This window comes from Scyliorhinus torazame, chromosome 7 (genome assembly GCF_047496885.1).
Source record: "Scyliorhinus torazame isolate Kashiwa2021f chromosome 7, sScyTor2.1, whole genome shotgun sequence".
NCBI classification, from domain to species: domain Eukaryota; kingdom Metazoa; phylum Chordata; class Chondrichthyes; order Carcharhiniformes; family Scyliorhinidae; genus Scyliorhinus; species Scyliorhinus torazame.
The window spans coordinates 263,208,454-263,222,364 of record NC_092713.1 but is presented as its reverse complement, the minus strand read 5'-3'; the positions used below and the strand labels follow the sequence as shown (position 1 = coordinate 263,222,364).

At 46.5% G+C, this 13,911-nt stretch overlaps 1 protein-coding gene across 1 annotated transcript in view; it reads left to right on the top strand.

The window, feature by feature from the left end:
* The window catches only part of LOC140427000 (F-box/LRR-repeat protein 3-like), a 30,341-nt gene that overhangs the window by 10,671 nt on the left and 5,759 nt on the right, over positions 1–13,911 (top strand). Inside the window, exons 3-5 of the mRNA XM_072512369.1 lie at positions 1,756–2,125; positions 6,019–6,141; positions 6,233–6,404. Of these exons, the coding sequence (XP_072368470.1) occupies positions 1,757–2,125; positions 6,019–6,141; positions 6,233–6,404 (664 nt within the window). The 5' untranslated portion in view covers position 1,756. The remainder of the gene's footprint in view (positions 1–1,755; positions 2,126–6,018; positions 6,142–6,232; positions 6,405–13,911) is intronic.

The following is a 13,911-nucleotide window of genomic DNA, read 5'->3' as shown; positions in this document are numbered from 1 at the left end:
TTCCCGCTACCAAGGGACAGCCATGGGGTATATCCCACCACTGTGATATAGCTGCATAAAATCCAATCCTACATATATGTGGACTCCAGATTGTTGTCAATTTCATTGGCGTAATGATGGTGAATGCCAAAATCTTTGAACCAGCAATTCTTTTAATGTCTTTTATGAGGTGTAAAGCCTCTGCATGTTTGGATGGACTTCAGCGAATAGCAAGAAATTCTTCTGATAGTCAGACCAAAGTTTCCACCTCAAATAACAGCACTAGAAACTGAATTTTAAGAATTATTTTTCCCATCTCAACTTTTCCCATCTCTTGTTGCCCTAAGAAGTTGGCAGTGGATCTTTTCCATGAGCTGCTGATATTTTAAAATTTTCTTTCACCATTTCTGGGACTTTGCTATGGCCAAATTGTATTTTTGCCTGCAAACCGGGGATTATGTTTCTTAAGGTGCTGCACTGGCTGTATAGCATTTTGGGATATCCTGAGAATCTTGGTAAGATGTTGAATCAATGCAAGCAATTTTTACTATGAAACACATTGCCAAATAAATAGAAACCATTCCCATCTTAGAAATGATCCTCTTAATAAACTGAAAACATAATACGTATGCCGAGAGTTGAGGTTCAGTCAATCAATAATTAATCTCATGGATTTGAAAATTAGCGGAAATCCATGTTTTGCAGATTTAGTTCCTTGCAGGATTTATCTTGATCTGTTGTTGCCACTTTCTTCCATGCCTGCTTTAAACGTTTAAACCTTGGAATTCTGGAAACATTTGTTCAATTAGTTAAGAACAGTGCAATTGGTATACCCAGCACAGGATATCGTAATTGTTTCCTGGCAGCACAATTGTGGAATGAATGTTATCTGCAGATTTAAATATAGTTTTCAGAATCGATGTATTTTTCTTGTCTTTGAATGTTCTGTTTTTGGCTATCCAACTCATGGTTTTAGTTGTAATGTTCTTATCTTGATCTTAGTCCTTTTGATATTTGAATTCATACTGTATCATTAAGTGAACAAAACAATGCTTGTGAGGATTTGTGCTTTTTTTGGCTGTTTCAAATGTTCTCATTTTGAACCTTGGCACTATTTGTTGAGTCAGCACTGTCTGTGAAGGAGCAAATGGTCAGTAGAAAGGAATGCACTTAGTAACTGTTGAAATTCTGTTAATATTCCTTGAGTTATCCTAATTTTCGCTGCCTTGAAGTATTGAGAATAACTAACCCCACTACCCAATTTCTCATATGAAAGCAAAAGTAATATCCTTGCTATTTCCATGTAGCATCTGTGGGAGGAAAAAACACTTGCATAATCTTTTAAATTACCTTTTAACCTACAGCTTGTTTTTTGGTAAACATGACATGATACTCCATCGTCACCTTATTAACTACGTAATCCGATAAACTCGTATGATTTAGTTTAAATGCACTGCTAAGTTTGAAGCGTGTCATCTGCGTTCAACATTGCTGACTAAGATTGAAAGGGAGCAATTTGCATTCAACTAAAATAACCATGATGTGGAGATGCCGGCGTTGGACGGGGTGAGCACAGTAAGAAGTCTTACAACACATGTTAAAGTCCAACAGGTTTGTTTCAAACACTAGCTTTTGGAGCACTGCTCCGAAAGGTTTCACCTGAGGAAGGAGCAGTGCTCTGAAAGCTAGTATTTGAAACAAACCTGTTGGACTTTAACCTGGTGTTGTAAGACTTCTTACTGAACTAAAATAACATTAGCTTTTGTTCTCTTTCAGAATGAAGCAAAACAGAGTAAAGCAAAAAGTTGAGACCCAGCCTGCTTCAGATGCTGATGAAGGCAAAAAAAGACGAAAAACGAGCTCAACTCCAACCATTGAGACTTTGTGTGCATGTCAGGTAGACTGGGGAAACCTGCACTATGATGTGATTTTACACATCTTTCAGTACTTGCCATTGGTGGATCGAGCTTGCGCATCATCAGTATGTAGAACTTGGAATGAAGTCTTTCACATGCCTGAGCTATGGAGACGATTTGAGTTTGAATTGAACCAGCCAGCCACATCCTATCTGAAATCAACCCACCCAGATCTAATCCAGCAGATAATCAAAAAGCATGCAGATCATCTGCAGTATGTCAGTTTTAAGGTAAGAAGAGATATTTATGAACAACAGTGTTTTTAAAAAAAACGTAGAAAATAGAAGCAGGAGGCCATTCGGCCCTTCGAGCCTGCTCCACCATTCATTATGATCATGGCAGATCATCAAGATCAATACCCTGATCCTATCTTCCCCCCCCCCCGCCCCGCTCCCCCAAAATCCCTTGATCCCTTTACGCAAAGAGTGGTGAGGCCGTGGAATGCCCTACCTGCAACAGTAGTGAACTCGCCAACATTGAGGGCATTTAAAAGTTTATTGGATAAGCATATGGATGATAATGGCATAGTGTAGGTTAGATGGCTTTTGTTTCGGTGTAACATCGTGGGCCGAAGGGCCTGTACTGCGCTGTATCATTCTATGTTCTATGTTTAGCCCCAACAGTTATACCTAATTCCTACTTGAAATTGCACAATTTTCACCTCAACTACTTTTGTGGTGGTGATTTACACAGATTCACCACTATGGGTGAAGAGGTTTCTCCTCCCCTCAGTCCTAAAACGTTTACCCCATATCTTCAAATTATGACCTCTAGTTCTGGACTCCCCATCAACGGGAACATTCTTTCTGAATCTACCCTGTCTGATCCTGTTAATTTTATGAGTTTCTGAAAGCCCCTCTCGCTCCTCTGAACTCCAATGAATATAATCCTAGCCAATTTAGTTTTTCCTCATACACAGTCCTGCCATCCAAAGAATCAGCCTGGTAAAGCTTCGCTGCACTCCCTCCGTGGCAAGATCATCCTTCCTCAGATAAGGACACCAAAACTGCACACACTACTCCAGGTGTGGCCTCACCATTGCCCTGTACAATTTTAATTTAAAAAATCCCTATTCCTATACTCAAATCCTCTTGCTATGAAGGCCAACATACCATTTGCCTTCTTTACTGCCTGCTGTACCTGTGTGCTTACTTTCAGCAACTGATGCACAAGGACACCAAGGTCTCGCTGAATATCCACCTCTCAATTTACACCCATTCAAATAATAACCTGCCGTCCTATTTAATAGTGGCTATTCTTCAGTTGAGAAAGCTCAGAAGATTGGTTGGCTGTGGGGAACACCATGGCTTTGGTTAATCCCAGCCATTCCTGCAATTCCTGCATTTCATGGAAGAAACCGCTTGTTCATGATCTGGGTCACAAATTCTAGTGCTCACCAAAGCCAGGATACAGTGGGAGAGGGAAAATCTGATTTTGAAAAGCAAACCAATATCTGAGATGCAAGCAGCTGGGTGTGGGTTGAATGGCAGAGGATGGGTGGTGGGTCAAAATAAAGGGTTTGTTTCCTCTGCATTTATATAGCTTAAGCATTTGAATTAAAATTTGAATCTAAAGTTGATGAATGGGGTTTATGTTTTAATGGCGGAATTAAGGGAGTTGGCAGCACTGTTGGCACGAGAAAACTGTAAGTCACTTAAGGAGGTTAATAGATGAAATGAGCAGATATTGCATGAACTGTAATGCGGACATATGAGAAGTGATGCATTTCACAGTTACAGAATAATACAGTGTAGAAGAGGCCGTTCGGCTCATTGAGTCTGCATCGACGCATGAAAGACATCTGACCTGCCTACCTAATCCCATTTACCAGCACCTGAATGAAATGAAATGAAAATCGCTTATTGTCACAAGTAGGCTTCAAATGAAGTTACTGTGAAAAGCCCCTAGTCGGCCTGTTCGGGAAGGCTGGTACGGGAACCTGCCTGGTACCTGGCCCATAACCTTGAATGTTATGACTTATTACTGATCCAGGTATTTTTTTAAAGGTGTGAGGCAACCCGCCTCTACCACCCTCCCAGGCAGTGCATTCCAGACCGTCAACACCCTCTGGGTAAAATAGTTTTTCCTCAAATTCCCCCAAACCTCCTGTTCCTTACCTTGAACTTGTGTTCCCTCGTACCTGACCCTTCAACTAAGGGGAACAAGCGCTCTCTATCCACCATGCCCATGCCCCTCATAATCTTGTACACCCTCGATCAGGTTACCCCTCACTTCTCTGCTCCAGCGAAAACAATCCAAGCCTATCCAACCTCTCTTGTAACTTAAATGTTCCATGCAAGGCAACATCTGGTGAATCACCTCTGCCCCCCCCCTCAAGTGCAATCACATCCTTCCCATAATGTGGCGACCAGAATTGCACATGTATGCTAGCTGTGCCCTCACCAAAGTTCAATGCAACTCCAACATGACCTCCCTGCTTTTGTAATCTATACCTCGATTGATAAAGGCAAGTGTCCCATATGCCTTTCTCATCACCCTATTAACCTTCTCTGCCTTCAGAGATCTATGGACAAACACACCAAGGTCCCTTTGTTCTTCGTCAAGCCTTTCATTGAATACTTCCTTGTCAAATTACTCCCTCCAGAGTGCATCATCTCTCACTTTTCAGGGTTAAATTCTATCTGCTACCTTCCTGCCCATTTGACCATCCCATCTATATCTCCCTGTAACCCAAGACACTCAATCTCACTGATAACCACCCGGCCACTCTTTGTGTCATCCGCAAGATTACTCTTCCTACCCCCCACATAGTCGTATATGTTGTTTATATAAATGACAAATAATAGAGTTCCCAGCACAGATACCTGTGGTACACACTGGACACTGACTTCCAAGCACTAAAACAGCTGTCTGTCATCTCCCTGTGTCTCCGAGAATTAAGCCAATTTTGAATCCATCTTATCAAGTTACCTTGTATCCCATGTGCATTTGCCTTCTTTATAAGTCTCCCATGTGGGATCTTGTCAAAGGCTTTGCTGAAATCTATACAAAATACATCAACTGCACTATCCGCATCTACGCACCTCGTCACATGCTCAAAAAAACAATCAAATTTGTTCGGTATGACCTCTCTCTGACTGACTATTCCTGATCAAACCTTGCTTCTCCAAGTGGAGATAGATTCTCACCGTCAGAATTTTCTGTAATAGTTTCGCTACTACTGACTTGAGACTCACAGGTCTGTAGTCCCCTGGCTTATCTCTCCAACCTTTCTTAAACAGTTGGATCACATTAGCTGTTCTCGGTCTTGGTACCTTCCCTGTGGCCAGAGAGGAATTAAAAATTTGGGTCAGAGTCCCTGCAATCTCGTCTCTTGCCTTCCACAGCATTCTGGGACACGATTTATCTGGACCTGGAGATTTGTCCACTTTAAGTCTGCCACCACCTCCAGTACCTTGTCACTCCCTATGTCAGTTTGCTGAAGAATCTCAATCTCTCTTCCCTGAGTTCGATTTCTACCTCCTCATTCTCTCGGGTGAAGACAGATGTGAAGTATTTGTTCAACACCCTATCAATGTCTTCTGGCTCCACCCACAGATTTCCTTCTTGGTCCCCAATGAGCCCTACTCTTTCCCTGGTTATCCTCTTCCCAGTGATATACTTATAGAATTTACAATGCAGAAGGAGGCCACTTGGCCGATCGAGTCTACACCGGTCCCTGAAAGCGCACCTGACCTAAGCCCACACCTCCATCCTATCCCCATAACCCAGCAACCCCACCTAACTGCAATTAGTGCACTTTTTTGAAAGTTAACATTGGGCTGAATAAAAACTATTTGGAACATTGTATCTGAAGGAGTCAATAAGGAAATATGTAGCATCTTCAGGCAAACTGCATATAAAGCATGAAAGTAAAGCAATATTTTTTTCTTGATATTTTAATTATGTTTTCATAATTTGTGTAAGATCAGGGTGTCACAAGGTTGCTAGTTCAGACAGTGCATCCAATTAATCTAATAAGCAATACTCACAAGGCCTGAATACTGTCCACAGCTGTATTTTGAACCTTTTTTGTAATTCAGTTAATGATTATGATTATTTAATTGATTGTAGTGTTCCACTTATTTTCTGTCCTTTAAATCTGCTTTCTTGCATTTTTCAGGTTGACAGTAGCACTGAGTCTGCAGAGGCAGCATGTGATATTCTTTCACAACTGGTTAACTGTTCCATAAAGACATTGGGGCTGATTTCCACAGCAAGACCCAGTTTCATGAATTTGTCAAAGGTAGCTTTTATAAAAATCTAGCTTAACAGCCATGGAAGAACAAAAGATTTTTAATTGAAAGTATTCATCGTCTTCCTTTTTGCTTTCACAGTCGCGTTTTGTGTCAGCTCTAACTGTGGTATTTGTGAACTCAAAATCACTGTCATCAATCAAGATTGATGATACACCAGTAGATGACCCATCTCTTAAGGTTTTGGTGGCTAATAACAGTGACACTCTGAAATTGTTGAAAATGAGCAGTTGTCCTCATGTTTCACCTGCAGGTAAATACAAGCTTGTTCATAATGTAAGATGTAATTCAGTCATAAATGTTTTTGGGGCAGCACGGTGGAGTAGTGTTTAGCACAGCCGCCTCACGGCGCCGAGGTCCCAGGTTCAATCCCGACTCTGGGTCACTGTCCATGGGGAGTTTGCACATTTTGCCCGTGTTTGCGTGAGTCTCACCCCACAACCCAAAGATGTGCAGGGTCGGTGAATTGGCCACGCAAAATTGCCCCTTAATTGGAAAAAATGAATTGGGTACTCTAAATTAAAAATAAATAAATAAATGTTTTTGGAGTACTGAAATATTGAACCTAAATGTGTGTCTAATGCAGTGTATTGATCAAACAAAAATCAATACAGAGGAGACTGTAGAACCTCTTCAAATGCTTTTTATTGAGGTTGTGTAATTTATATTGCATATTGAATGGTCCCATTTTCTTAATTTAATTCATCATTCAAAAATTGCATGATGTAATGATTGACATTTCTGAAGAAAACAATAGCATTTTGTATGCTAGCTTATTTTTTTTAACGCATTTTATTCAAACTTATATCAAAGTAGGTTACAGCAAATAAACACCCCGGGAAACATTCTTCCCAACAATCAACAGATTTTTCTCCTTTTTCATCCCCATCCCTCTGCGACGAACAGCTCCTCAAACACGGTCAGAAACATCCCCCATCTTTTCTCAAACTCCCCTGCTGAGCCCGTTAACTCATACTTTATCTTCTCTAACCGCAGGAAATCATACACGTCACCCAACCATGCTGCAACCCCTGGTGGTAATGCCCACTGCCAATCCAGCAAAATTTGTCGCCGTGCAATCAGAGAGGCGAAGGCCAAGATATCGGCCTTCCTCCTCTCCATGAGCTCTGGCTTCTCTGAAACCCCAAATATCGCCACCAAAGGGTCCAGGTGCACTCCCTCCTCCACTATGCTGGCTAAGACCGCGAACACTCCCACCCAGAATCTTCCCAATATTTCACAACCCCAAAACATATGCGCATGATTTGCTGGCCCCTGCCCACACCTCTCACACTCATCTGCTACCCCCTGAAAGAACCCTCTCATTCTCACCCGAGTCATATGTACCCTGTGCACCACCTTAAACTGTATCAGGCTCATCCTTGCACAAGAGGCGGTCCCCTTTACCCTTCGCAGTGCCTCACTCCATACTCCCCAATTGATCTCCATTCCCAACTCGGTTTCATAATTCTCCTTGATCTTCACCACCCGCTCGCCTCTCTGCTCCCCCAGCCATTTATATACATCCCCAATTCTTCCCTCCCCTTCCACATCCGGAAGCAGCAGTCGCTCCAGCAGTGTGCATTCCAGCAATCTAGGGAACCCCTTCCAGACCTTTCGTGCAAAGTCCCTAACATGTAGGTACCTGAACTCAGTACCTGAACTCACTACCCCTCGGCAGCTCTACCCTCTCCCTTAGCTCCTCCAGACTGGCTTACCCTTCCTCCAAATACAAATCCCTCACCTTGATCAGCCCCACATCCCTCCACCTCCTGTATACACTATCCATCACTCCTCGTCTCAAACCCATGATTCGCGCACAGCGGGGTTAGCACCGACATCCCTTCCACCCTAAAATGCTTCCTCAGCTGATTCCATATCTTCACCGTGGACTGCACCACTGGGCTCCCTGAATACCTACTCTGAGCCATTGGCAGTGCTGCTGTCACCATAACCCTCAAACTAGACCCCTTACAAGAATCCTCCTCCATCCTAACCCACTCTACCCCTACTCCTTCATCACCGCCGCAAGGGCAGCACGGTAGCATTGTGGATAGCACAATTGCTTCACAGCTCCAGGGTCCCAGGTTTGATACCGGCTTGGGTCACTGTCTGTGCGGAGTCTGCACATCCTCCCCGTGTGTGCGTGGGTTTCCTCCAGGTGCTCCGGTTTCCTCCCACAGTCCAAAGATGTGCAGGTTAGGTGGATTGGCCATGACAAATTGCCCTTAGTGTCCAAAATTGCCCTTAGTATTGGACGGGGTTACTGGGTTATGGGGATAGGGTGGAGGTGTTGACCTTGGGTAGGGTGCTCTTTCCAAGAGCCGGTGCAGAGTCGATGGGCTGAATGGCCTCCTTCTGCACTGTAAATTCTATGATAAATTCTATGACCTTGTCCACATTCACCGTCCAATAATAATGAAGCAAGTTTGGCAACCAAACCCCCTGCTGCCTCTGCCTCTGTAGCAGGGTCCTCCCACCCTCGGCACCTTCCCCGCCCATACAAAGTCAGAGATGATTGTGTCCACTTTCCGAAAAAAGGCCTTTGGTATAAAGATTGGGAGAGCCGGAAAGATAAACAAGAACCTCGGCAGAATATTTATTTTCACCACTTGGACCCTCCTCGCCAACGTTAGGTGCAGTGTATCCCACCTCTTAAGATCCTCCCTGGCTTCCTCCACCAGCTTCGTTAAGTTCCACTTCTGGAGCCCCGTCCATTCCCTTGCTACCTGAATCCCCAAGTACCTAAACCTTTCCCTCGCTACCGTAAATGGCATCCCCCTAAATTAGCCCGCTGTGCCAACTCATTCATCGGGAATACCTCGCTTTTCCCTACATTCAGTTTGTGTCCCGAGAACCCTCCAAACCTCCCAATAGGCCCATAATCCTTCCCATACTCCAACAGATCCAAAACATACAGCAAGAGGTCATCGGCATAGAGCAACACCCGATGCTCCCTTTGTCCCCTCATTATCCCCTGCCACTCTGCCGACCCACTGAGAGCCGTCGCCAATGGCTCTATGGCCAGCGCAAACAGCAGCGACGACAGCAGGCACCCCTGCCTTGTACCCCTGTGTAAGTCAAAGCTTTGTGAGCTCATATCATTCGTCCTCATCCTCACTCTTGGCGCCACATACAGCAACCGCACCCATGCCACTAATTTCGGACCAAACTCAAATCTTCCCAAAACTTCGAACAAGTACCGCCACTCCACCCGTTCAAATGCTTTCTCCGCGTCCATGGACACCACCACCTCCGGTACCAGAGCTCTCGACGGATTCATCACCACATTCAATAGACACCTTATATTACTTGCGAGCTGCCTGCCCTTCACAAGGCCTATTTGATCTTCTGCAACCACCCCCGGGACACAATCCTCTATCCTCCCCGCCAACAACTTAGCCAATACTTTCACATCCGTGTTCAATAGTGATATGGGTCTATACGACCCACATTCCACCAGATCCTTTCCTTTTTTTGGATTAGTATGATTACTGCCTGCTTCATCGTCTCCGGCATCTCCCCCTTCTCCAGTGCTTCATTCAACGCCCCCAACAGATGTGGTGCCAGGTCCGCCGCAAATTCCTTATAAAATTCTGCCGGGTACCTATCTGGCCCAGGGGCCTTCTCCACCTTCATACGTCTACTATCCAGCAGTTCCCTCAGCCCCAGGGGCTCCTCCAACGCCTGCCACTTTGCTTCCTCCACCTGGGGAAATTCCAGCTCACCCAGAAACCACCCCATGTCTCCCTCCTCTCCTCCTGGGTCTGCCTCCTAAAATCCCTGGTAATACTCTCTAAATGCCTCATCTATCTTCCCTGGCTCTGACACCACATCCCCAGCCCCAGTCCGGATTTTCAATATTTCCCTGGACGCAGCCTGCCTCCGCAGCTGGTGCGCCAACATGCGGCTCGCCTTCTCCCCATACTCGTATTGCACCCCTCTTGCCCTACGCAGTTGCCCTACCGCCCTCCCCGTTGTCAGCCTGTCAAATTGCCCCTGCAACTTTTTCCTCCTCACCAATCCCTCCACAGTGGACACCCTAGAATATTCCCTGCCCCCCTCCACTGTCTTGCTCACTAGACGGTCATGTTCCGCTCTCCTTATTCGCATGAACCGTAAATGAGATAATTTCTCCCCAGACCACTGCCTTCAGTGTTTCCCAATAACTACCCGCCGACACCTCCCCATTCTGATTGAACTCCACATAATCCCTAATCGCCAACCGCACCTTATCACAAAAACCTCCATCCGCCAACAACCCCGAGTCAAACCTCCACCCCGGCCTCTGCTCTCGTCCCATACTGAACCAAATATCCAGCCGGTGGGGTGCATGGTCCGAGATAACTATCCCCGCATACTCTGCCCCCTCCACCCCAACCAAAATCTCCCGACTCGCTACAAAGTAATCAATCCTCGAATACACCTTTTGGACGTGTGAAAAGAAGGAATACTCCCTTCCCCTTAGTTTTGAAAGCGCCATGGATCCATCATGCCCATCTTCTCCATAAACCCCCCTCCCAGCTTTCTTGCCATTTGTACCCTACCCATCGACCTGGGGCTCGATCTATCCACCCTCGGCTCCAGGACACAGTTAAAATCTCCTCCCTTGATCAACTGGTACGTGGCCAAATCCGGGATTGCTGCCAGCAACCCCCTCATAAAACCCACATCATTCCAATTTTGGGCATACACATTTACCTGCACTACTGGTGCCCCTTCCAGTACCCCACTCACAATCACATATCTCCCACCTGGATCCCTCACCTCCTTCGCACTCATGAATCCCATTTTTTTGCTAAGTAAAATCGCCACCCCCTCGACTTCAAATCAAACCCAGAGTGAAAAACCTGCCCTACCCACCCCTTCCTTAACCTAACCTGGTCCTCCACACGGAGGTGTGTCTACTGCAAAAAGCCAACCCCCGTTTTCAAGCTCCTGAGGTACGCGAACACCCGCGACCTTTTAACCGGCTCATTCAGTCCCCGGACATTCCACGTTACCACCTTACCGGAGGCTTGCGCCTTCAATCCCCCCTACCGTCCGTCATCTTCCCCACTTAACTCTTGCCCTTTAATTCCACTCTACCTAGCCCATCCCAGATGGCCCCTTTCTTCGCCCTTGACCATGTCATCTCTCACTCTCTGCCGAGTCGCAGAAACCCCCCCCCCGCTCCGTCCTTCCCTCCTTCCTTCCCCTTTTCCCCCTCCCCCCGGCCACCCCTCTTGGCCTTCTCCCCCACCACCTCACTTCCGTTCACCAGCATAACCTGCTGGCACGGCTGCCACTCCCAAAGGTATACCCTAATGAACCCCCCCCCCCACTCAGCTCAAAGAAGAAGGCCTCCTGCTGGCCTTACCCTCCCCCACCCAAACAAGGACTTCTCCTGAACTCCAGGTAGCCTTCTCCAAAAGCAAACAAACAGATGTTAAACACAAACAGTCCCATAAAACAGGAGGGGGGATGGGAACATCCATCCCCACATAAACTTTTCACCCCTACAACTCCTTACAATCTCAACATTGAACAGAACCCCCCCCCCCCCCCCCCCCCCCCAACAATAAAGGCGAAAATCCCCCCCATCCCTACACCCACTTCAAACATGCTCCCGACCATTACATCGTGCCAGCACCCGGTTACCAAGCATTGTCCACTCAGTTCTCCCCCAGCTTATGCGCCTTAATTAAGTCTTCGGCCGCTTCTGGGGTCTCGAAATAATACTCCCGGCCTCCGAACGTCACCCATAATTTAGCCGGGTAGAGCACGCCAAACCTGATCTGCCGCCGGTACAGCACCGCCTTGGCCTTGTTGAAACCTGTCCGCCGTTTTGCCAACTCGGCTCAGATGTCCTGGTAAATCCGGATGTTATTTCCCTCCCAGTTGCAGCTACGCTTCTCCCTGGTCCACTGTAGAATTTTCTCTTTCCCCACAAAGGTATGGTAGCATTGTGGATAGCACAATTGCTTCACAGCTCCAGGGTCCCAGGTTCGATTCCGGCTTGGGTCACTGTCTGTGCGGAGTCTGCACATCCTCCCCGTGTGTGCGTGGGTTTCCGCCGGGTGCTCCGGTTTCCTCCCACAGTCCAAAGATGTGCAGGTCAGGTGGATTGGCCATGATAAATTGCCCTTATGTGTCCAAAATTGCCCTTAGTGGTGGGTGGGGTTACTGGGTTATGGGGATAGGGTGGAGGTGTTGACCTTGGGTAGGGTGCTCTTTCCAAGAGCCGGTGCAGACTCGATGGGCCGAATGGCCGCCTTCTGTACTGTAAATTCCATCTATGAAATTTATGGGGTCTCACAATCACCGCCCGCGGCGGCTCCCCAGCTCGAGGCTTTTGCCTCAGCGACCTATATGCTCGGTCCACTTCAGATGCCTTATCTAGCACCCCTTCTGCCACCAGCCCTGCCAGCATCCTCGAGACGAACCTCGTGGCACTCACACCTTCCACTCCTTCAGGCAGGCCCACTATTTGCAGGTTCTGCCTTCTTGAGCCATTCTCCTGCTTCTCCACCTTTGCCCTCAATGTTTTACAGAGGTCTCTTAGGAGCCCCACCTCCGCCTCCAGAGCCACCACACGATCGCTGTGGTCCAAGATCAGTCCTTCAATCTCCTGAATCTGTGACCCCTGCACCTCCAAACACCTCTCCATCTTCTCCAGAGTACTCTTCAGGGCTGCCACAGCTTCTACAATGGCCTTTGCATGATCCTCATGCATTTCCTTCCTCTGTTTATGGAATTCCTCCTTGATAAAAGTCATCAGTTCCTGTACCTGAGGCCTTACAGCTTGCCCCTCCCCCGCCTGCATGCTGGAAGAAACTGTCTGTGAAGCACAACTTTCCAGCCAAACCTCTCACTGTTTTCTGCCGTGTCCGGTGATCAGAAGACATACCATTCCAGGGGTAAACTACTCCTCTGACATTCACCTACGTCTTTTCATTAAAATTCCACCCGGATCTGGGTAAAAAGAGCCCTTTTCTGTGACTTTGAACCGGAACAGCCCTTTATGTGACCAATCACTCCATGGTCACAAGCGGAAGTCTTGTATGCTAGCTTATTGGTGGCACGCTGAAGCTGTTTGAGTGGCTCGGACATCCTCAAAAAGGTATAGTTTGATTAATCCAGCTTTGGAACCTTGTAGTTCAGTTAAACAAGTTCAAGTATGATTTACCTTTATATGCTGATTTGATTTTAGTTTGCTTTCAGAATTTTTGGGTTATTTTAAGTAACGTTACCATCACTTTTCTGTTCTCTGTACACCTTTGTTGTATAAGAACATGATGGGCAACATGCTAGCACAGTGGTTAGCACAGTTGCTTCACAGCTCTAGGATGCCAGGTTTGATTCCTGGCTTGGGTGACTGTGCGGAGTCTGCACGTTCTCCCTGTGTCTGCGTGGATTTCCTCCGGGTGCTCTGATTTCCTACCACAGTCCAAAGATGTGCAGGTTTGGTGGATTGGCCATGCTAGATTGTGTCCAAAAAGGTGGGGTGGGGTTACGGGGAAAGGGTGGAGATGTGGGCTTGGATAGGGTGCTCTTTCCAAGGGCCGGTGCAGACTTGATGGGCCGAATGGCCTCCTTCTGCACTGTAAATGTTGGAAAGTTTTAATAAGAGTTAGCTGTCTGCTAAGAAATAATGATATTTTGTAGATTGTGACTAATCTAAAACATGTAAGCGACCCTCAACCTGCATGGGATGTGCTGGTGTACCTTTGCACTGGTAATGAAAATCTTTCAACTTGAAAACTAATGAAGGGTGTTCA